This window comes from Lonchura striata, chromosome 4 (genome assembly GCF_046129695.1).
Source record: "Lonchura striata isolate bLonStr1 chromosome 4, bLonStr1.mat, whole genome shotgun sequence".
NCBI classification, from domain to species: domain Eukaryota; kingdom Metazoa; phylum Chordata; class Aves; order Passeriformes; family Estrildidae; genus Lonchura; species Lonchura striata.
Window position 1 is genome coordinate 70132124 of NC_134606.1, and position 24513 is coordinate 70156636.

The window sequence follows — 24513 nt, forward strand, 5'->3', positions numbered from 1 at the left end:
GGTGATGATTTTGAACACATTTAAAAATAAAATTTATACCTTGAGAACCATCCAAATAATTGTTTGTTGGAAACAGGCTATTCAGTACGGTTAGAGTTACTTTGATTCTTTTTTCTTTCCTGTAATTCACCTTATGTATGTAAAAGAAACCCATAAAAAGAAAGCAGTAGTGCTTTTAGAAATGTTTTTCAGCAGCACAGAGACTGCACTTGCACTACAGCGGGGCAGGACAGGACAGGGCAGTAGGATAAATGTTTTGAAAGCTGATGCACCCTGACATGAGGGAAATCCCAGGTGTTGCCAGTGCCCTAGAAACCTTGGCTTGCCTCTTTCTTTGGAGGACATTCAACAGCACACTTACCTCATGAAAATCCTGCCAAGATACTCTCTATAATCCTTGCACAGCAGCAGAGAACAAAGCAACAACACAGAAAAAAAAAAGATAACCTTTTGATCAGAAATATTAGTTTGTGCCCATTTCTGTTGGTGCCACACACAGTTAGAGGTCAGACCAAATGTACTTCTCAACAACTGCCACATGATTCCTGGGGCAGTCAGAGCGGAGCTGTGTCCTTTTCTCCCCAAGTGTTTGAAAAATTAGCTCTTTGTTCTATCCTTCCGCTCCCCAAATAAATTCATCTCCTTCTGTTGGACCACAAGATATTCCTAAAGTCCTGGGAAGAGTGCAGAATGCTGACTCAGCTGTAGTAGTTTTCTTGCCTGCTGTTTGTGGCCAAAATCATTGATCACCAGGTTGCTTTTTGAAGGAAGATGTAAGCCAAGAGTAGTTGTAGAGCCCAGCTCTACAGCTTTTTCACTTCAGCCACCTGAAAAACAGCCTTTAAAATTGTAACGGTATTTTTCTGTCTGTTTAACAGAATGACAATGCAGAAAATGTAAGTCGGAACATAAAAAGTTTGCTGTGTACACCAATAAAAAATGGGAAAAAGAATAAAGTGATAGGTAGGTATCTTAACAAAAATAATGCTGTACATTTCATAGATAAATTTACTTATCCACAGTAAAATCACAGCAACATGCAATCTCAAGCCAGGAGAGAAGATCCTTAATTATCATGTTCTCAACTAATAAATCCACTGCAAGCTTGACTATAAATTGCTCACCTAATAAGCTGCCAAAGAGTAGTGAATGCATGTCAGCCTTGTTCCTGGCATCATTAAGTCCCACAAGCAAACAAAATAAAATATACTGATTATTAGATAGGAGAATGGATCCAATTTCATCAGCTTTAAAAAATTTGGCAAGTAAATATTAAGAGTTCCAAGAATGCCTTTTTAATGATCTTAAAATAATTTTCTTTGAGAATGATGGCAAAAGTGCATGGCCCAATTTATAGAGTAAATATAATGTCCCTTTTTTGTGGAAACAGATTTAGTTTTTTAACATTTGAGGCAGAAAGAGAAACCTTATCTTTATCTAATAGAGTTCTCTGAAATTTCTGTTCCTATTAGCTTCTTTCATGAGTTCTTTTATTACTTTATTTAAATATTCTAACAATCCCTAGAAGACCGAGATGAAGACTGAACTGTGGAGCTTTAATTAGGGATATTTCACCATGCTGTGAGCTATTGATACAACAGTTACATCTGCTTTTTTTTTTTTTTTTTTTTTTTTTCCTATTGAAATATTTTATTGAAGCTAAAATTGAAAGTTTCAGTCAGGCCACTCATTTAGGTGGACTTTTCAAATCTGAGTCATTCTCACTGAGAAATGTTCTTTAAAGTATTTTATGGTTTCACATCTGCCTCATGTTCAATTATTTAATAGGGAAAGGTCAAGAAGTTGTCTTTGGGATAGTAACCAGATGCTCCTTTAAAATACTACATAGCAAGTATGACTATTATTATGAGTCTGGTTTATTTTTTAAATTATTTTTGAGTTTAGGATACCCCAAACCAAAATTTGGCAAGTGGGATGGGGGTGAGAAAAACTGTCCACATCAAACCCAAGCAAATCTTACTAGTGAGAAAGATGAAAAGAACTTTATTCTCCTGACTTGTGCATTTCTCAGATATGTGGTAAAAGCTTTAGAGAATCTTGCTGTGATTTTATGACTGTCTCAATTTAAAGACTTGGGAGTTCCTTCATTTGTAATCAATGGACCTCTCAGTGCTTTGGGGAAGCCTTTGAAAGACGTTAAAGAGTCTTAAGTAACACACAGTATATTTACTGCAGTTCTCAATTTTTTTAAGAGACATTTATGTGTAAATACTGTGTCTTTTAAGAATTCATTTACTTTTGTGGCATATTAATTTTTGAGTCTTAATCTTGTGTTTATTACATCACAATTGCTATGGAAATAATTATAATGTCATAAGCTGTACTAAACAGAAATCTGAAAGTCAGTTTCATGGGATTTTCCTGAAGACTTTTGTAAGTCAGATTCTTTTTTCCCCAGGGAAAGTTAATCTTGTTCCTTATTTGAATGATTCCTTTTCTAACAGGATTATGTGATTCAATGATCCATTCCTTTCCATCTCACTCCATAAAAGGTTCAGAATTCTGCTTGCCGTATTCAGATACCCCAACCCCTGCCATTACGCTTAACAGCTACAGCTATATTGGTCTTGGTCTCTTTAGAGGACACTCTGATACAAAGTTCCCCAAACAGAATACAATTTGGAAACAGGACAATGTTGCATTGTCACCAGACATCAAAACTTGTGAGGCCAACATTCTTCTAAAACCATAGTTTGTGTGTGCTGCATTTTTTCCCCTAGTTTTATTATCAGCTGTAATAGGGAAGATGCACACGTGGTAACTTTTTTCAGAATTTTTGATTTGCAGCTGGGCTATCTTGGCACTTGTCCAGGAAAATGCAGCTTTTATGCTCAAGGGAGTGAGAAAACATTTGGACTCTGTTAAGGCAGTACTCATGACCAAAGACAGCATATTCCTGTAATTCAGCTGCTTTAATTAATATTCTGATCTTAGCAGGTAAAACTAAGGGGAGGTGCATTTCTGAATTTCCCCCAGCTCACAGTGGTGTCAGAGATTTAAACTACGGCAAGGTGTGGTACAAGTTACCTGTCAGACTTCTTCAATGACACATGTGCAGAAAGGCACAGAAATTCTTAACAGAAAATTAACTAATATCAGCATGTTTGAACCTAACAAGCTGAATTCAGTCAGATGCTTCTCAAGGAGTTCACTAGTGTTTTCAAGAGGCTGTAATTCAACTACATCCTCAAAAAAATGACCAAGTGTACTTCAGCTTTGAACCTTAACTTGGGTATTCCCTGTTCAGCTCATTTACTTGAAAAAAATCTGAGTACTGGCTCAAACAAGGAAGCAAAAACTCTGTGTACCACTGTTCTGACTTTGATAAATGTTCTTTTGGCATGGTTGCAAAAATTTAATTAGCCTCCAAAGGACAAATTTTCTTTAGGGATTAAATCAATCTAGAATAGTATTAATAATAAAAGTTAGGATGAAAACGACATTAGAATTTCACAGGACAATTTCACAGATCTCCAAAGCCCTACATTTTTGGTTTACAAATCCTAATAAATACTTTAGAATTTACTATGTACATATAATATTTTAACATTTAATTTATAATACATTGGAACTACCCTTGAGGGGGGGAAACAAGCATTCCTGTCATTTATGTATGTTGGTGGTTTATACTGTAGGCTTATCTGTCCTAAACTTAATTCCTGGTGGTGATACATTCTCTGTATTACTTCCTTTCGTTTTTGTGTCCTGACATAGGGGTTTGCCAGCTCGTAAATAAGATGGAAGAAAACTCAGGAAAGATCAAGGCTTTCAACAGAAATGATGAGGAGTTCCTGGAAGCATTTGTCATCTTTTGTGGCCTGGGGATCCAAAACACACAGATGTATGAGGCTGTAGAAAGAGCCATGGCCAAACAGATGGTGACACTAGAGGTGAGCCCAAATCTAGGTGGTCCTTAATGAGCCCTAAAGAAATCCTAATGTTCCCCAGACCCTCTCTGTTCTGCATGTAGATGCAGCTACTCACAGGGACACTCAACAGAGACTGTTATCCCTCAGGAGAGCAGCATTTGGACTGTTGAGCTCCTCAGGAATTTTCTGCTTGTTTCTGACTCTGCCAACAGACTCTTTAATTTGCTATTGTGTCCTAACTTCACTCCTGAGATTAAGTGGGGAGTTGGGGGCATCTCTTCCTCTCCACAAGGCTGCACGCTGGCAGCACAGTGGGTGCGTTCTGTTGTGTAGGGAGAGGGAAATGGTTTGGCAGATTAAGGGGCTTCCTCTTCTTGTCTGAGGGGTTTTATGATGATTTTGCCTCAGTCCTTCAGACAAACCAGTGTGAGGAGTTAACAGCAGCGTTACTGTAGGTTCTCAGCAATTTTCTCAGACTCCATCAAACCATATCAAGATAAACATCATCTGGTCACAGCCTTTAAATTAGTTCCTGTTAAGCTTCACTGCTGAAGAGGGTTTTAATCTGAGAAACTGAATTACTCAAGGGTGATAACTTGAAGCTGAAAGTGAAAAATGTGTAGACTTTGGATCTCCTAACATCCATTATGTAAACAGAGTGTTTGCAGAGCTCCTAAAATGGGATTATGGGTCCTGTGTCCTCTAAAAGAAACATTACAGTTCTCAAATAAACCTGTATTAGGTCATGTTAAATAAAAAGCTGGTAAAACTATTGTCCAAATCATTTGCTTATAAGGTAAATTAGCAATTCTGTCTCCCACTATAGCACTGGATAGATAATATAGGAAGATCCAGTCAGATTATAGGTTAGAATATAAAATGGGTTCTTTACAAAAGAATAAAACTCTGTAACATTTTCATGTTGTATGTTCTCAATGGTTAAAATCTGAGCTTATTTTTTTAATTTAAAATGTATGTATTGCCTTTCAGACTTTTGTTTCAGCTGGGGCTAAACTTTCTTTTTATGTCTGAATAAACTCTTGAAAGAATTACTATGTCTATAACGTCAGGCTCATAATAAGAGCTGTTTTGTGTATTATTTATCTTTGAAAGTGGGCCATGAAAACTTTGCAAAGAGAAAATCAGAGTTCTTTGCTCTTCCATAGAAGCTATTTATGTTTTCTTGGCCTAATTATCTCGAGAAGATTCTGTGCTGTGGGAGATTTGTAAAAGATGCAGTTATCTCTCCATATGCATTCAGAGAGCTTCCCTAAAACTGGCTCAGGCCCTGCATGGACAGAAGATTTCATGAGCAAATGCAGTGGGATGCTGAAAAATCTGCTCTAAGAAAAGTACATTGTTATCACATGGCTTTTTTGTTTGCACTAAGGGCTGCTTTTTTTCTTCCCATAGGTTCTTTCATACCATGCTTCTGCTGCTGAGGAGGAAACGAGGGAGCTGCAGGTAACAGTGGTAATTGAATTTTTTACTATTACTTTAGAAATATTGCTTTAGTAGAACAACCAAGAGCAGTCCTGTACACAGATGTCATCCCTAAAAGGACAGAAGCATATGTTCCAGAAATAAAAATGACAGTGAAGCTCATACTGGTAGGTTCCTGAGCTGAATCACATAAAAGGGAAATATTACAATGTCTACAAGGAGAGACAAAAGCTGGCCAGAGCACTGCGAAACCCAGACCTGTGCTGACTGATTTTTCTCAGGAGTTTGAGACAGTAACTGGTGCAATGTCAGTATCAAAATCATAATGATTAAGTATTCCAAAAGCAAAATGTTGAGAACTCTCCATTCTGCAGCTAAGTCTGAATGCTGTAGATCTTAAAGCTTTAGTACCTTTCAAATATCCCAAGTATGGGTGCAGCTTTATGGCCTTACATATAAATTCCGTATTGAATTTTTAATTCAAGGATTTAAACTTTTTCATAGTTGCTTTTTTGTGCAGTGTCCTGTTGTGCTCATGTTTAATTCTGTGTTTAGAAGCCATTGCCTAAGGAATGGCAAGGATTTCAAGTGCATTTCAAAGCATAACATGTGCTTAGTTTCTCCAAGCCTTCAGTAGCTATTGCAGGGAAATAGCATCACCCCTGCTGCACAAAAACAAACAGGAGGGATGGAGAGGAAGGAAGGCACAGGGACTATGAGCTGGGTAGCATGTGACTGATCTGGCCAAGCAACACAACAAGGTGTGAGACTATATCTAGAATGGTGTCACATGGATTTTTGAACCTCAGTCCTACCACACTACTGCTCATCAATAAAGAACCATGACAAGACCAGAGTGCAACTCTTCTTCTAAGGTTTCTCTTCTGAGCTTATGATGAAATCTTTGTGGTTCCACTGTTACTGCTCAATGAAACAGAACCACAGCAAACCTAGAACTGGGCCAGTGTCCACTGGCATGGCTTAACTGTCCACAGCTTCCTAGCAGAGTCCTGGCCTATGTCAGCCACCACTCTCTAAAGTGATGAAAGCAGAGGCCTTTTATATATTTGCACTCATGATTTTTTTTAGATTTTATTTTTTTGCACTCACATTGTCATATAAAGATGGCCAGAATAGTTTGATGTTTTTTCTGGATATACTTTCTGCTTCTTAATAATCTGAAAATAGATACTTATCAGGCAGTTGGACTAGAAGATGGTTGTAGGGCTCTTCCAATTGGCACTATTCTATTCTATTAATTGTTTGCCATATGGAATAGGCAAATTTTTTACTTTAATCATAACTTCTAAATACTACAGAACTGTCCTATTGCATCAGTCACCTCCTTTGAGCCTAGGTACTGTCTACAACCTGTGTTTAATCATCCAAAGCAGATGAAACAAAGCAAAATTTTATAGTTGCCACACACTGGTCCCATGTTTTCCATAGCCACCTTTTTGCTGCCAATGTATTTACAGAAACGATAGCTCAATAAATTGAAATTAAAATAGCTGGTGAACTTTAATGCTGTAAAACAGGAGGCAGAAGCCTCTAGTGGCTTTATTAAGTGAAAAGGAAATAGCTAACCTGGTTAAACAACACTATAAACTTATAGAGTTCAGGGTTTTTATATTTCAGCTGAAATGAAACTTACTGTTGTGGCTGTAAAAGACAGGAGGTCAAGGAAGGGAAAGATAAATTATGAATGAAGTGCTCTTTTGAGCTCCATCTGTGCCCTTGCAGGCCCTTTCCTTGTGAAATCCCAGCCTGCAGTTGTAGCTATTCAAAATTATGTCAGTAGCTTTGCTGAACAGTTGCATTATTTACCACTGAACACACAGGCCTTTCATGTGCTAACAGCTGAAATCCTACATTAATCCAATCAGGGACACAAAATTAGTGGCAGAAGAAATGTGTAAGAAGGGTACATTTTTTCCCTGTGTTAATATTATTTTTGATAATCTTCTGTGACTTCCTGATTTTGACACACAAGAGAGAGGACAGTGAACTGATATGGAACAGAAGCTGCCAGCCATAATTCTATGGATTTGTGTGTTACATGCACTAATATTGTAGATGATGACAAATGCTTCCTTTTCAGTTCCTCAGCCTTCTGGGACACAGCTGCCCACACTGGAGAAATGTTTTTCCCTAGAATTACAAAGAGGAAGATAATCACAATGGTTTATTTCCTTCACCATTTCAGATTTACCTGATTTTCTTTGGACCACACTCATATTGAGGTGAAACAGCTCTAAAGTAGCAGCACCTTTTATTCTACTGCAGAAAATGATACTAAATTTTGTTCTATAGTATAAGCTTCAGCATTTATTTCATTAGTATAAGAGTTTAATATAAGACTCAGCATAACCTCAACAGCAGTATTTTGAAGGGCAACTGATATAAATACTCTGTATTATATAACTAGAAAAGGGATGGTATATATGAAAATATTCCTGACAATTTAAAAACATACAGGATAGCGGGTGTATTGTGTACTCTGTGATTCCAAATTGAAGGTTTATGGTTGTATGCAAACTGCACCAAAACCACTGACCACGAGTTTTAAAGATTACTGACCACAAACTCTTAATTGTTCAGGTTTCTAGCCCTGAGAAAGCTCTGCCTGTTGACGTGGTCTGACTCTCATCATGCTGAATGTGAATTCTGTTAGCAAGTCTGACATCTCTTTCCTCACCATTTTTTGAAAAATGCCAACAGTTACAGATTTTGCTGTCTGCATATCCATAAAAACAAACATATAACTCCACTACCTTATTTTCTCCTTCCAATTTCATCAATATTTGTGGTTACAGTTTGCCTCTGGTGATTTAGGTAACCAGACTTACCAGGTAATTCTATTCTTGTTCTCTTGATCTATGGAAAAGTGCTTGTTAAATCTAAGGTAATAAGGTAATGTTAAACAAGAGAGGCATGGGGAAGTAAATGAGAAGCAATCATCAGTTTTCAGTCTCACATGAATGTAAAATTGAGTGTCTCTTCTTAGTCTGTTGAAAAAGCAGGTATTTGTTCTGCTTTCTCTGCCCTACTGCTAAGCTGTATTCTCTCATTCTTCTTCAGGCTGCTGTAGTGCCATCTGCACAAACTCTCAACCTGACTGACTTTTACTTCAGTGACTTTGAGCTGTCAGACTTTGAAACAACACTGTGCACAATTCGAATGTTCACAGACCTCAACCTGGTGCAGAATTTCCAAATGAAACACGAGGTATGTTTGCTGCCAAATACTGCCCCACCAAAAGAGACAGCTTAATTATTAGGAATTCAGAGCAGTGAGATGATCTCACTGTAAACAGAATTGGACATCTGTATTAAGGAGTAAAACTAGGAAGGCATATGAAGAATTGGAGTCTGTCCTCAGTTTCCTTCTACTGAAGGATTAATAATTTTACAGTCTATGATTAATGGACTGGAAAACAGAATACTGAGAAGGGAGAGGATAGCAACTTCTCAGAAAGTTAAAAACTCTTACAAAGAGGACAATAACATTGTCCTTAATTGTTCAGTATGTCCATATGAGGTAGTGATTATCTTGGTCTTTCCCTACAAAATAATAGATTAGAGATTAGGAGGAACTTCGTGGTTATGGAGACAGTAAAGACTGAAGCAGATGATAACTTAGATGGGCTGTGGGAGTTTCCCTGAAGGTTTTTACCAATACATCTGTCAGAAGTGATTAAGACAGGTAAATAGAAAATCTCTTCAGCCTCTTCCACTCAGTGCACACAACATCTATTTGTAGAAACCTTCATTTTTAAATACCCCTTTTTTGCTTTATAACCTTTTCAACAAAACCATCAAAATTTATATTAAAATGCAAGATTAATTTGTAGGGCTTCATAGGCAAACACATTAGTTAAAGAAAGCATGTATTTATTTTCTAGATCAGCATTTTATAGACCAATTTAGATTAGTAGTGTTCAAGGGCCAAAAGTGCTGTATTACTTGATCTGATCTCTTGAATATCCTAGTACTTTGCTTATATAAAATTTTATAACCCACAATTTCTAATACTGTTGAGTAAAACATCCAGGACATGCTTTCCTCCTGTATAGAAAAGAAACTACCCTGCAAATGTAGTAATCTTACTATCATACTTATTTGCTTTCCAAAGTCCAATTCTGCTTGGGTTTTGACAAGCTGATAGGAGGGAAAAGCTGCCTGTCCATTTTTAAAACATGTCTTAAGAGGATTCAGTAACTAAATAAATTTTCTCTATCAAATAAACATAAACATGGAATGTCATCATAAACAAGGATTTTTTTCTACCAGATATCTCAACATATCTCAGTTTCTGAATTCACAGCAGTACTTCTGACATTAACATTTAGCCCTTAGCAATAAAACCCCAAACCCACAAGTATTACACACTCAATTAAGAGCTGTACTAGTGGGTGTAAGTCTGGTTTTATTTATGTTTACAGTTACAAGTGTGTTACTTTTGAACTTGAAATTGAGTTAAATAGTTTGGGGTTTTTTTCAGTAAGAGATTTTCGAAGTGGGATTAAGAAAGTTGGAATGTACTAGAAATCTGTTCTTTATGAAAACATAAATGTGATGCTGTTTCTTAAAGGTTCTCTGCAGATGGATTTTAAGCGTGAAGAAAAACTATCGGAAAAATGTTGCTTATCACAATTGGAGACATGCCTTTAACACAGCACAGTGCATGTTTGCTGCTCTGAAATCTGGGAAAATACAGGTACATTTCCAGTTCCTCTATTAAGACAAATTCTCTAATAATGGACAGCTCTGATTGTCATGTCAGTAAGATGTTCATTATTCCATGGTACTGTCAGTGGAATCTTCTGCTGAAGACTTCTGGCTATGAGGGCTTGGTTTGTGAAGCTGCTGCCATGGTTTTTGCTCTGTGATTGAGTTAAATCCTCTGGAAGTGATTATCAGGATGTTCCCAATGGGAATATCTCAAATAAGGCATGTATGTGGTTATGTCCTTTTTTAAACTTAATGCTTATGCTACAAACAAGTCAAAAAAGTGGTGAAAATAAGGCTGACCCATTTTCAGGATGTTTCCTTAAAATTTTCAACAGGAATTTTTGAAGTTCAAACGCAGAGCTGAGTACAGCTTTAAACACACAGCAGAACATAAAAAACACAGAAATAAATATTTAAATGTTCTTTCCAAAGCTTTTGAACAAATTTTCAACCTTTCATGTTAAAAAGACACCAAATAATTTAAAAAACAACCTAACCATTTTCATTAGGGCTAGATGATCCTCTAAATAAATAAAATACTTAGAATAATACAGTGTATGATTCTAAATTCTTCCAAAACAGATTTTTAGTTTTGGTTTTATATTGTTGTAGGAAACAGAATGTTTCTGTTCATTCTCAGTAAATGTGTCTTTTAAACATTTGTAGGCCAAAACCCAATACCAATGAGTAAGAGGCCTTTCTTTCCTCTACAAACTTTATCTCACTAATGAAAATGACAAAAGGTGCTGCAAAGAGACCAAGGCAAGGACATCCATCTTCCATCCCTGTTGGAATGGATATTGTAGTTTTGCTCTGTGTGCGGTCGAGCAATCTCTGATGATCCTGATAGTTTGCCTGCTATTTTTGGAATCCTGACAGTCTCCACTGCAATTTCCATAAATTGTTTATTCTTAACTACACTGGATACATTCCCTGCTGATTCTCATGTCCTAGATTCTGGAGTCTGAACAGCATTGAACATAACTCAATTTTTTCCTCATTTGAGGGGAAAGGCAAGCACTGGGAGATGCATCTTCCTAGCAGAAATGTAAAATCAATCATTTCCAGACTGAGTTGTCTTTTGAGTGTACTAAGAACATGTCTCATTATTTAGAAAGCAGATGTAAAACACATTGTACTAAATAAATCCACAATTCACTTCTGGCATTACTCTTTGCACACAGAGCAAACTGACTGACTTAGAAACGCTGGCTTTGCTGATAGCAACTCTGAGCCATGATCTGGATCACAGAGGAGTGAACAACTCCTACATACAAAGGTAAGTGAGTCTGAGAGAAGTTAAATAAAAACAAGTGAGTGACCAAACACAAGCACAGAGCTAAATTAGGTACAGCCTGACTGTTTTGATGATGTGGGGCTGTGCAAAGGAGCAGGTTTTCACAAAGCAGAAAGTATAAGAGCAGGCAGAACCATTCACAAGTCCAAAGATGCAGATGCACAGCCTCAGTTGCTGGCTAACTATGATGGCAGGTTAAGTGAACCCTTTGCTCTGCAGGGGCAAGATTTTCCTGCTCCCAAAGTCCCCTCCCTGATTTCCCATCAAGTGACAGCAAAAGGCTGCAGTGTCCCAGGGGCAGAATGTAGGAAACATGCAGCTTTTCAGATCACTCCCTGCCCAACACAGCTGTTCACTTCTTGTTCAGGCCAACACAGCACTGAGGTCTGTACCCCTCTGGTTCAGAGATGTTTCCCCATGTTTTGAACTCAGATTGTTTTACTCTTGGTTTAACCACTCTTTTCCAGAATTCTAAGTTGTTTAGAATAAGTTATATAGTTAAAATCACATTAAAAATGTATGGTTGTTTTGCATTGATTGTGGGTTATCTATACTCTTTAACTTTGATCCAGTCTGGAATTACAGAAAGGCCTGTACAATACAAAGACAAAATATTTTTTAAACACTGTAAAACATTTTTACTAAACCAAATATTTTCGTTTGAAAGTATCAAAATGAAATATCAGAACAAATTTTCCCCATATTTTAATTTTTAACTAAAGATACCAGGTATTTTAGAATTTATTAGCAGTTTGAAATTTGCCCAATCCAGTGAAGCTGGTATCACTTCAAGCAACAACATACAAGTCTTCAGTTGATTTAAAGCATGGCTTAATGTGACTCCTGTGATATGACAGTGTGTCCTGGTCTGACCAGAGATGGGCAAAAGATACCCAGAAATGTGCATCTTCTTCTGGCAGAGCTGGAGAGTGGTTTGAAGTGACCTGTGAAGAAGTGATCTGCTGTTCTCGCTATGTGTAAAGTAAGAGAGTAGGGGAGGTAAAGCTTATTTAAGGTACAGAATACTGAAAGGCGGAAAAAAAAGTAAGCAGAGCACCTGCATTTCAGATTTATGTATTTGGAGTAACACTGACTGATGTGTAAAGGAAAAAACCAAACTCCACAACATGAGAAGAGTGATCTATTCCTAGCTTGGTAATAGAGGATTCCAGCACTAACTGTAGCCTCACAGTGATTTGAACTCACTAGCTATTTTTTGCTTTATTTATTTAAAAACAAATTTCCTGGAAGACATCTGGAGATGCGTCATCTCCTCTCAAAAATGTCCTGGGAAAGTGACATAGACAGCAAAATCTAACATTTACACATGTTGTAAAGCTGAGATGGCTATAGCTTAATAGTTCATTTCTCAATAGAAAGTTCCATGAATTTCTTTTTTTAAACCTAAGCGTAAAAATTAATTCTAGGAACAGATCCCTTTTGTTTTTTCCCTTTTGCAGGGAGGGTGGATATTCTTTTCTTAAGCAGCAGGATTTCAAAAATTGAAATGGTCCTGGCAGTAGAAGTTACAGAAAGGGAATTGCTCGAAGGCCTTTTGGTAGTTATGGGGGGGGGGGGAGGGAGGGGGGCGGTATTTTCTTCTTGCTCCAATCCCACATACAAAGTAGGAAGCACAGAAAACTGCATAACAAAATCCCTGTGCTCAGAAAGCGGGTTTGACAGAAGTGCCACAACAGTAGTTGGACCTGAGTTTATTTCCAGCCCCAGCCAGAGTCTGTGCGTACTAAGCAAGCTCTAGTTTGGAGCAATACTTGGGAAGATAACCTAAGAGATTTCTCACATATTTCTCTCTCCAGTCAGGATAAACTCTGGGACACACAATATGCGTCCCACTTCATTCAATGGGAATTTCACCCAGCATGTGTTGGCACCATCCTGTGGTTTGTCTCCTTACAGAAACACAGGAGTACATTTCCTCTATGCCCCTTTTGTGGTGGTCTCAGAGGTGGTGCTGGGCAGCCAGCCCATATTCCTCAGGGCCTTGCATCCTTTAATCTTCCTTTCTGGGTTTTTGTTTGTCTTTCCATCTTTCTCTCCACATTTTTGTGCTTCTTAAATCCCCAGAGTCTCCTCTTATGACCTTTATTTGAGCCTCTGTGCACTCACACAGGGTCACAATCCTGCAGCCACTAACTCTTGTGAATGGTCTTTAACCATATGGAAAACCTCATGGAATTATATGCTAAAAGAGCTACTGACATGATTAAACATTTGTAGGTCAGATTATAATTAGAGTAATAGATCCAAGATCATCAGCAAAATAAGCTTCAAAAAAAGATCCAGATTTAGTTGAAGAGCTTATAAGCAATGTGGGTCCACGGGTTGAAAATTAAAACAGAGAAGCAAAAACCAAGAACTGTATTAGGCTAAAAGGAACAGGGAGAAATTGGAAATCCTCAAGAGAGGAGGAGTTTCTCTACTTTGACCAAAGCTACTCAAACAGCAAACTCTATTTTCTAAACTAAGATACTTTTAAGTTTTGCACTAAGGTATTTTTAAGTTCTGTACATACACAATTGGTTTCCTGCTATTTTTCACTGCCTGTAGTACAATCAACATCACTGCTGGCCTCTAAGCTGTTTCCCTTTTGGATTTTACCCTGGGCAAAGGGTAGGTAACAATGTTGCAGTAGTTTGGCCACGACAATAGTGGTGATGAAATACCAGTACAGTTACTAATACAAGGAAATTACTTGATTAGCATTTTGGGCTTAGCACCATATTGCACTGAGGTCAGCAGGAATTTTTCCATTGGTATCAGTGGGTTTCCTATTAGGTTTGCATTACTACTTACAAGCTCAGCAGCTGAGCTGACTAAATATGCCAGGCAGGTTAAGAACATCTGATTTAAGAACACGTTTCAGAAACCAAAACTGTCTCCTAAACTGTGCTTGTGAATTAACTCTTTGGGTTACCTTTGCTTTCTATAAAGGAACTTTCACTCCTTACAAAACCTTGTATTACATGGTCACTCCATGCATGCAGCCGATCTCTATAGGCAGAGAAGGCAGAACACCAGAACTGCAACTGCTGTGAAAAAGGAACATTATCTTTTTATCCATATTCCTACAAAGAGGGTGTAAAAGGGAAGTTATTTCTGGATCACTAATATGTTTGTCTAATTTGAGTTCTCCATCTTTTTCCTCCTCAGAAGTGAACATCCACTGGCGCAGCTGTATTGCCACTCAATCATGGAGCATCATCATTTTGATCAATGCCTTATGATCCTGAATAGTCCAGTGAGTGCCACATTCCTGTGTATGCTGAAGGAAACTATTTTACTTTCTATTTTTAGCTTCTGGATAGAATCCCACACTTATATGTTCTTAAGTGTTCTTTATTCCTTTTTGGGTAAAGAAAGTAAATGCAGCCAACATGGAAATCACAGTTCTGTTGCTGAGTGCCACCAAAGCCTTCCAAGTGCTGCCTGATAACGGGAGCCTTTCTAACATCCTTCTGAATACCTGCTTTCTTGGACCAAAGGAAACAAAAGGCTTTGTACCGTTTTCATGACCTCTTGCAAACCACCAAACAAAACGCAGTCCTTCCTCTCATTTCAAAAAAACATTCCAGTCTACACATACACAGAACAGCCCTGATGAGACCAAACCGAACACTGCTCATTTTGACATTCCAAAGTGAAGCCAAACCTAAGTTTTGTAAATATGCAAATAAAATTACATTCTTCTTGTTTGATGTTATTAACTAATTCTCAAGAAGAGTTATTTAACATTCACAATTCTTTCAAAGAATTGCTCCTTTTGTGCCACAGGTTATGGTACTTCTGGCATCCTTTGCATTGTAGAGATCCTTTCCTATTCATGTAGGCAAATATGGAAAAACAGTTGAGGCGAGATCCATTTCACCAGCTCTTTGGTTTAATAGGGATCTCCTGAGCTCATATTTATACTTAATAACTTGTTATTTATGCTGCCTCATAAAAGGAAAATACTTTCATTTACTAGAGGTGTATGGGCAGGTACAGGAATCTCTTATAATTCCTCTGCTTCAAGGAAGGGAGGGAAGTGGAAAGAGAAGCTGTGATACAGCCAGTAACACATTTAATTTTAATGAATGAAAGGTACTTGAAGGCTTTGATGTTCCTCTGCTTGCAGTTTCATTTTGTAATAGTCAGTGATGATGTTGCTGCTATGCAGCTTTCTGCCATTACTTGAGAAGACTGGAAGTTTTATTTTTAAAGTAGGGCATCTGCAAGAGGAAGGAGGGTAAAAGAATGATCTCATGTATCAGCAAGCAGCTCACAATGATTTGGTGATTTAGAGACACTTAACTGGTGTGCTGTTGCCCATTTTACTGATAGTACTGTGTTTGGCTTTTTTTGCAAAGGGAAATCAGATTCTCAGCAGCCTTTCCATTGAAGAATATAAGGCTACACTGAAAATGATAAAACAAGCCATTCTTGCCACAGACCTGGCACTATACATCAAGTAAGTCAGAAGAAACTTTGGCTGAATAATTGCTGCTGGATATTGGCATCATGTCAGCAAAATCTTTTGGTTTAACTTCTTTTTAAGGAGGAGAGGAGAATTTTTCGAACTTCTAAGGAAGAAGCAGTTTAATTGGGAAGATCCCTCACAGAAGGAGCTATTTCTGTAAGTAAAAGCAGAATAATCAAGAAATCAGTTAATATTACTGGGTACTCAATTTCCCATGCCATGTTGCTGTGGACTTCATTAAACCCAGCAGGTCTTTGTGCTCTGGGCCTGTACAAGCTGGCATTGTCACACAGATCACTGGACTCCCTGGGTCTGAACTACTAAGTGTGCAACCTGTATAAGAAATTTTGTTGACTAGCATGTGGATTTGCATTTGCTTTAATTTCACTTGTTTTTCTGACTTGGTGTTCCTTGAAATTCTATTTCGCTAGTCATTCGACTTGGTAGCTACGTTTCACGTAGAGTAATTTATTCCTTTCTTTCTGTTTGTTCTGCAGAGCAATGCTGATGACTGCATGTGACTTATCAGCCATAACCAAACCATGGCCAGTTCAGCAGCGGGTAAGTGTTTAATTTTTGAGATTTCCTAAATGCAAACTGCATTAAAATTGGTTTCTTCCACCCAGTCCTTATTGCAAAGGCAGTGGTGGAATGCTGAGCTGGAGTCTCACGATGTGTGTAGGGGGCTGATGTGATATATCCTAAGGAGAGATAGGAACCATTCTTGTTTGCAGGTAGCAAGCAAACTTTTAGAATTCTCAATGAGTGAAATATCTTACAGATTGCTGAGCTTGTGGCTACTGAGTTCTTTGATCAAGGAGATAAAGAGCGGAAGGAACTCAACATAGAACCCACGGTAAGTGACAGAATCACCTCTTTCAAAATGTCTTTTGGAAACAGCACTTAAAATTTCTCCCACTGACCACACTATAGGACCAGCTCCTTCCCTGTCTTCCTAGTAGATAGTTTTGTTCTGTAGTTCCAAAACACCAATAGTGTATCATTATCTCTGAACCAAAAGAACAGACAGTATGATTTCCTTTTAGTCAGTATTACTAAATGGGCTAGGAAATACATTGCTAAATTGGTACCTATATGCAGCTACCCAAACCTGGTAGGTTTGCCTGCTTATTTGGCTCTGTCAACCCAAAGCCAGTCTCCTGAAGGAAGTCATGCAGTCCAATTCCCTTCATTGTAACACCTGTAATGATACCCCACTGTGCTGAGCTTGCTGTGCTGTTTAAGGTGCTGCTTTTTAATTACAGACTCTGTCTTCAGTTTTGGTTGGGTTTTTTATTTAATGCATTTCAACACAGAGCTTGTTCGCTTATTATCTGCAGGATCTAATGAACAGAGAGAAGAAAAACAAAATTCCCAGCATGCAGGTTGGATTCATAGATGCTGTTTGTTTGCAGCTGTATGAGGTATGGTGCCTAAGGAAGAACAGCAAATATCTGAAACCAGAGCTTCTCACTAGTAGACACAGGTTTATAATTAAAATAAAAATAAAATTAAAAACTAGCCCCTTAGTTAGAAAATATTTTTATGTTATATTACATATGGTTCATTATTCTGTTGAATAAATTATTATTTTAGTATTTATAATTAGTTGTATATTTGTCTGATTAATGTGTTTTGTCACCATTTTTTTAAACCTAGTTAAAATGTTGTACTCTGTGCAATTGGTGTTATGTCCCTGTGCTGTATTCTGGATTATCAGGGAAAGTCACAAAGCTAATACTTTGACCTCTAAGGAAAGAATGGTATCGAGGTAGTGCATTGATAGAAAGCATTTAAAAGTTTTAAAGAATTCAGAATTTGTTATACAAAAGGTGATATGCTATGAATAGGAAATTGACCCAATTTTAATACTTCTCATCCCTTTCTTTTCCTTCTCTTTCATCACACACCAAAGCATTGCATGAGATAATTCATTGAAATCCTTTTCACAAACTGGTCACAAACTGTATGAGAAGCTGCTTGGTCAAATACAGTGTGAAAAACAACATAATGATTTCTGGGTTTTTTTTAAGCCAGTACAACATTGGAGTGAAAGTCTGTTTATTTGAACTGTACCAAGTGCTTTACAGAAACCAAGGTGAGAAAAAGGAGATTAACAGAAAACTGAATCCTTAATAACCTTCCAGTGGAAGGAACAGGATGATTACTTGAATTTTTCTCTCTGAAAAATTTTGTTTTTCTGTAAAGAATGCACATTCACCGGTTCAAAGGAAACAGGATAGAGAAAGGGAGCTAGCTGCTACTAGCTGCTGTCCCTGAAAATCAAGTGCTTCTGTGCTGTAGAAACTGTCAGGAAAATAAGGCAGCCTTTGCTTTGAAGACTCAGAAAACTGTCCCCGGTAGGTGGTAGGCCATTGAAAGAAGACTGAGTTTCTCTGCAAAGGTACAGCTTGGACAAACAGAAAACTTTAACAGAATGCCTGAGCACACTTGAATACTATTCTAGAGCCTGAACATCTGTATTTCTCCCTGTTAGGGGGGAGCTTTACCTTTCCATTCATGAAAAGACCAGAAAAACTGGAATTATTTACTCTGAAATATACACTGCTGCTTGTATCTACAGTTACCAGGTGATCCTAGTCCAAATTGTACCGTCTTGTGTTAGCTAACCAGTGCATTTAATGATCTACAAGTCTCCCTCTAAGTTCAGAAATCTGAAAAAAAATACAAGAGATGTGTTTCATCCTCCATTTTAAATTAAAAGTTGAATGCAATCTGATTTCTGTGTTCTCAATTTATTTCAGGCCCTAACACATGTGTCAGAGGCCTGCTCCCCTTTGCTGGATGGCTGCAGAAAAAACAGGCAAAAATGGCAAGCCTTGGCTGAGCAGCAAGAGAATCTGATTAATGGAGAAAGCAACCAAAGTAAACGGAACTGACATGCTGATTTCACCACCATAAGCTCAATTTCGCATAGGAGACAGTAATAGGGGAGTACTGCATTTTGCTAAACACTGTATGAATTTGGCTTATGTTTTGCCACTGCTGTATTATTTTTTCCACATTTCAAGATATAGCATGACTGTGTAGATGCCAAGGTTATCTGAAGACATGTTTCTCTTATTACATCTGACTGAGATGGAAGAAGACCTGCAGGGGTGGATTTTGCTACCCCACCCCACAAGAAGGTACTGGTGCAGGCACTGACTGTGCCCAAGAGCCTGTTGCTTTACAGATATACATAGTTGTTTAGTGATCATGTTGTGGCCAGTATCTGAAAGCCTACTGCATTTTGCACCTTTTCTCTCCCTCCTCCCATCTTACCGTGTTAAGTTATAAAAGTATTGAGCAACTTTGCCTGTTCTCTTTCCAGAGGTTCAGAGGAAAGACTGGAACTCACTCTGGGGAGCCTATTCCAAATAAATTATTGCTAACCTCTCTCAGAAAACAGAACTGGGCTCTGAGGTGAAAAAACCCCAAAATCTGTGCACCCAGTAGAGTTTGGGGTTTTTGCATATTAGACGAAAGTCTTAGCAAATGTTATTCCAGCTGAAGAAATTTCTAAGACCCCTGTGAATTACTAGGTAATGGGAGTCTCAGAAGTTCTATGGTAGAGGTGTCTGAGCTCTCCATGCCCAATGGAAATTGCTTGAGACCAATGAAACATCCCAATGTAATGGACAGGCTGCCATGGAAGAACAGCTCCCACAGAAAGCTGCAAGAAGCATGCAGAGAAGTGGAAACAAAACAGGATTGGTTTTGTATGCTGGCTTTAATTTCATTTGGAAGTTGATTTTAACATCATCTAACCAACAGACTGGATCAGAGGCAGAAGAGAGTGACTGCAAGAACAAGAGGTGAAAAGCTGAATTAGAATGATGCAGGAAGGGCACACTCCTGGTGACCATCAATGACTGATTCTTCAGGCCAGTGTTACTATGAAATGGCTATGACCACTTTGAAGAAAGTTTTATGTTAACATATCTTAAAAATAATTTTAACATTAGTTTAAAATTATTCTGATCATCATAGTGTCTTGAAGAAATAGGAAAAAAATAATACCAAAAGCAAAACCAGCCAACTGTGCTACAGGGATTTGCCATTTGTATGTGAGGCATTAATGTTCTACAAAGTAAGAAAACAATTAACTTGCACTAGTAAAAAAAAATGGTGTAGTGAAGTTGATTAATAAAAATGGTTTTGAATTGGAACCAATTAAAGAAAATATACACATTGGACAAATATCAAAAGAGGAATACAAGGAGAGTACTAGTCTTTAGATGGACAGGATAAGGAGATGAATGCTAGCAGTCTAGAATATAGTAGCAGCACACAACTTTGGCTGCACAGAGACACATGAAATGTTCCAGATTTTTAATCTGTAATAATTATTTTTTAGTTAAAATCAGCATTTGGCAAAAGAAGCACATTTAGCACTGGACTTTGAAGTGAGGGAATTTAGTTCTATCACAATATTTCAGGAAATTCTAGTTGGAAATTACAATAAATTCTTCTCGGGAGCTTGTTAACCCAACTCATAAGAGCTGGTCAAAAAGGGAAAACTCCCCCTTTTTATCAGTTTTTTCATTTAGATAGACAATGCCACAAGCTAAAAAAAGATGAAGCAAATGTTTCAAAATGTTTGATGATACCAAGTTATAGAGTCAATATTTTTTTAAATGTAGAACAAGGTATTCTGACAGTCAGCAGCATTTCTGCCACCCTAAATTATTTGTCACTGATTAAGTCCTATCTCAGACTTCTCTAGTGAGCATCAATAATAAATTATTGCAGCTGCAAATTTGAAAGCATTTTTCTACAGAAGTATTTCTCCTTATTCTGTCCCAACAAATTAAAAAAAAAAAAAAAAAAAAGATGGATTGCTACACTCACTAAGAATTCCAGGACTGCTGTTTTGCAGTACTCCATGTATGTATTTCTATGCATACACAGTCTGCAGGTGACAGCAGCCTGGCCCTGCCAACCACAACCTCCTCAAAAAGGGTTTTAGGTACTTTTTGATAAATAGAAAACTTTGTTTCAGGATTTGCTTAGTCCTTGTATAGCCTTTTCCTTGAGTGCTTGAGATACTGAAATATAATTATTATGCTCACTGATTAGATACATATTTAATATAAATAGGAATAAAATATATGTATATAAAGGTGTATTCTTGCTACTATGGTTGAGACTAGTAACTCATGGTGACAACACAGCTGATAATCATGATGATATCACAGTGTAGTGATGTAACTGTGACATTAATATTCCAGTATTTCTTTGCTATATTGTGTGTTCAGCGAAGCTTCATTATAACTAAATTTATAAATGCTATGAAGGAGTGCTGGATTCATACCATTGACTGGAAAAAACGGGCATGATGTTACATTTTTTTAAAGGCTCACTTAAAATGAACAGTTATACAGTATGTGCATATATTTAATTATATATCTGTACACATTTATCACATAGAATCTTTTCCACCATAAATGTTGGAACATACATATACAGTTCCTAGTAAATAAACATTTAAATATCATAACACACCTGTATCTGTATATATTTATACAAAGCCAAAGCCTTTAAACTACTGGTTTAAGAACCTTAAAAACATAGAGAGCTATATTTCATGAGATTCAAAGCCTTTACATTGTGTTTTACTCTGCCTGAAGGTAAAATCAAAGTGTGTCATGGCTTTGTGCAACTCAATTGCAGAAGCTGCTCCTTCCTTTCATAAAGTAGATCAGGGACAATATGGGAAAAGAAACCCCAAACCTCACCTGGCTACAGCAGGTTTCCTGCTTGAAGTTCACGGTCTTCAGAATTCAACCTTTTCAAAGCCAGCAGGTGGATTACAGCTATGCAGCTGTCTTTATTTCATCATGAGCTGTGTATCTCATTATTTCAGTCTGCTCTCAGATTATATTGTCTAGCTGTAACAATCAGTGTGGCTTACATAAGAAACCAGCAGAAATGGAGTTTATCATTGTCAGTTCAGCCTTAAGTCCATTGAAACCATTGTCACATTTGAGATTTCAATCTCTGGGTACAAGAACTTGTCCCACTAATTCTTAATACCACTCTCACTGAAGACAACTAAGTTAGTATCCTACTTGATCTCAGATACAAACATGTTTTCTTTCAAACTCACTCCACAGTACAGTTTGATGCTTAAAGTACACTTTTATTTCTCAGTTTGTTCTGAAGAAAATTACTTGTGTTAAGATACACAAAATTACTGATTAACCCTACCTCTTCTAATTCTAAATAACAGCGAGGCTCTTGAGCTGTAGGTTCTGTCTCTTTTCTAATAAATTAGCCACACATGCAATATTAGCTGTAGAAGGCCTAGGTTTTCTATTATCTCATACAGTTAAAGAAAGTAGCGGGGAAATAAGGTAATGCTGACTTTGGAGATGGTGTGAATTTTTAATTAGAATGTTTATAGTTAAGAGCAGATTCCTCATCTCTTCACTGAGCACATATACAAGTGACCTACTGATAAAAGAAAACAATTTCACTGATGATCAGCTGGTTTCTCCTCAGAAGAGAGAACCAAAACCTGTTTATATGCATCACCCCCTGACAACTCGATGCATCTTTTGAATTCCTATTCAATACATTTTACCTGGTAGTGACAAATTCATGGCACTTAACTAATTCATGCATAAGGTTTGTCAAAATTACCAAGTAACTGGTTTTCCAACCCATTATACAGAAAGATAATGAAGAATCAGGTCTAGGCCCTTAAAATTAGAGGCATGATCCAGCTGCTGTCCCTTCCAGTTATGCATAAGAACATAGCAAAGACTTTTTATAGAAAAAAAAATTATCTCACCTATAATAAATTCACATGTTTTTAAAGGTTTTTATAAAGACCTCATATTTCAAGCAAGTTTATATAGTGGTATTCATTCAGAGTCTTATCTCTGTGATACTGCAGGTTTTTTCCTAATGTTAAATTACATGCAGTTTACATTCCACAAGGTTTCAGCTTTATTTCCCAGTTCCCTGCTGTACTTTTTCAGGAGCTTGCACTAATTTAAAACATAAGCTTGAATAGCAGAATGAGTTTGGCCAGAGTATGGTAAATAATGAAGGCCGAGTTATTTTGGTTTGGACTTTGACAGGAAGAAAAAACATCACAGACTCTGTCCTGGTAATTAGTGACACTTGCTAAATGCAGCAAATTGTGACAACAGAATATTTCATCTTGGTCATTGCGAGGTGGATGGAAATTGCATGGGAAATTTTCTTCTCCACATAAGGAAGGTTGTTTCCACAGAGAAACTCATATCTGAGTACCAGTGTTTGTAAATGTGTATTTATGCGATAATGCTCTGTAATTGCTGGTTCTCACTAACTCCCACAGCACGAGCTTGGCATGCCAGGGCCTCACACATGCTCAGATGCCCACCTGAAGTCAATATTGTGATTCCCATTTACCTCAGGTGAACTGGGTTGTGCTGTATAGAAAGAATGGGTCAAATCCATCTTTTCTTACCTGTAAAGAGGGACCAACCCTCATCCTTGGTGACAGACAGCTGTCTCACCTGCTTTTTGCTGGTTCAGCTATTCCCACCGATGCCCAAGGTACCTTGCAGATGTAACTGAAGTTAGAATTTGATTCCTCTTTGTATTCACATGGCAGACACCTGCATGTGTCTCCTAAAGAATGTAGTTTGAAATGCACTGTAAATAGTTTTAACATACATTCCTATTATAGTTTAAAAAATGCTTTAATCACAGTCACTAGTCACTAAGTTTGTCCATTTGTATTCTTCTATCTTTTAAAAATACCTGAACAAATATATAGTTTCTGGGCACAGTATTTTTGTACTAGGTTAAGGGGTTTCTCTGTATATTATGTTTTGCCTTTAAGCAGTATTAAAGTCTTCTGAATGTCATGTGCTCTCTCTTGCTTCTGTCCTATGACTTCTTAGAATAAAGCTAGTTACATTACTTAAGAGAATCATTAGCCCTACTTACCATACAGCTGCTAGAGAACATAAGGGTCAGCTTATTTTCTGTGGTCAGACTGCTGCTTATTACTTGTTTCTTCATTCTTCTCTTTGTACTGTTTTCATGCTTTTTAAAATAAAAATGATGAAGTCAAATTTTTCTGTTTGTTATAATTAATATTATTGAGGTGTAATTTTCAATGCCTGATTCAAATCATTGCTTCTGTAAATTTATATTTCATAGTAACTTTTCTAGTTCCTAGAAATCCTGAAGAGAAAAATATCTGTTAATATCAAGATACTTCTGAGTACTACTGAGATCAGCCAGCAGTAAATAGTTCTTGTTTCAAACCCACGAAAAATAATTCAATGCCACTGACCACTAGAGAGCACTGGAGCTGCACCTCCTGAGAGCTGTCAGAAACCAGTTTATTTCTGACAGAAAGCAGAACCAGCACATACAAGAGTTACACAGATGTATCCTCATCCTCTGTCCCCCTAGATCAGTGCCTGGGGGATATCAATTGCAAGAGAGATAGAAATAGTCAGCCCAGTGACCTCAACCAAAACTGTGGAAAAAATTCTTTTCTTGCAACCAAAGCCTCATCTTGTGGAAACTGCTGATCCTAGAAGTAATTCTGGACCAGTGGGCTTCTTGGCAATTTCTCTTCTTTGCCTATTAGGCCCTTCACAGCAACACTTCTGGCTTGACTTTTTTTAGCTCTAGGCAAAACCAAGAAGTATGTACATC

General features: G+C 37.5%; 1 protein-coding gene across 5 annotated transcripts in view; it reads left to right on the forward strand.

Annotated features, from left to right (window-relative positions):
• The window catches only part of PDE5A (phosphodiesterase 5A), a 50108-nt gene extending 26190 nt beyond the window's left edge, over window positions 1-23918 (forward strand). For 4 of the 5 annotated variants that reach the window (XM_021554931.2, XM_021554936.2, XM_021554935.2 and 1 more), the window contains exons 9-21: window positions 879-963; window positions 3736-3911; window positions 5304-5363; window positions 8415-8561; window positions 9927-10052; window positions 11251-11345; window positions 14535-14622; window positions 15731-15831; window positions 15919-15996; window positions 16338-16401; window positions 16622-16696; window positions 17181-17264; window positions 18606-23918. In XM_021554931.2, coding sequence (XP_021410606.1) covers window positions 879-963; window positions 3736-3911; window positions 5304-5363; window positions 8415-8561; window positions 9927-10052; window positions 11251-11345; window positions 14535-14622; window positions 15731-15831; window positions 15919-15996; window positions 16338-16401; window positions 16622-16696; window positions 17181-17264; window positions 18606-18740 — 1314 coding nt within the window. In that variant the 3' untranslated portion in view covers window positions 18741-23918. The remainder of the gene's footprint in view (window positions 1-878; window positions 964-3735; window positions 3912-5303; window positions 5364-8414; window positions 8562-9926; window positions 10053-11250; window positions 11346-14534; window positions 14623-15730; window positions 15832-15918; window positions 15997-16337; window positions 16402-16621; window positions 16697-17180; window positions 17265-18605) is intronic. The other variant, XM_021554932.3, reaches the window with a different exon arrangement.
• The last annotated feature ends 595 nt before the right edge of the window (window positions 23919-24513 follow it).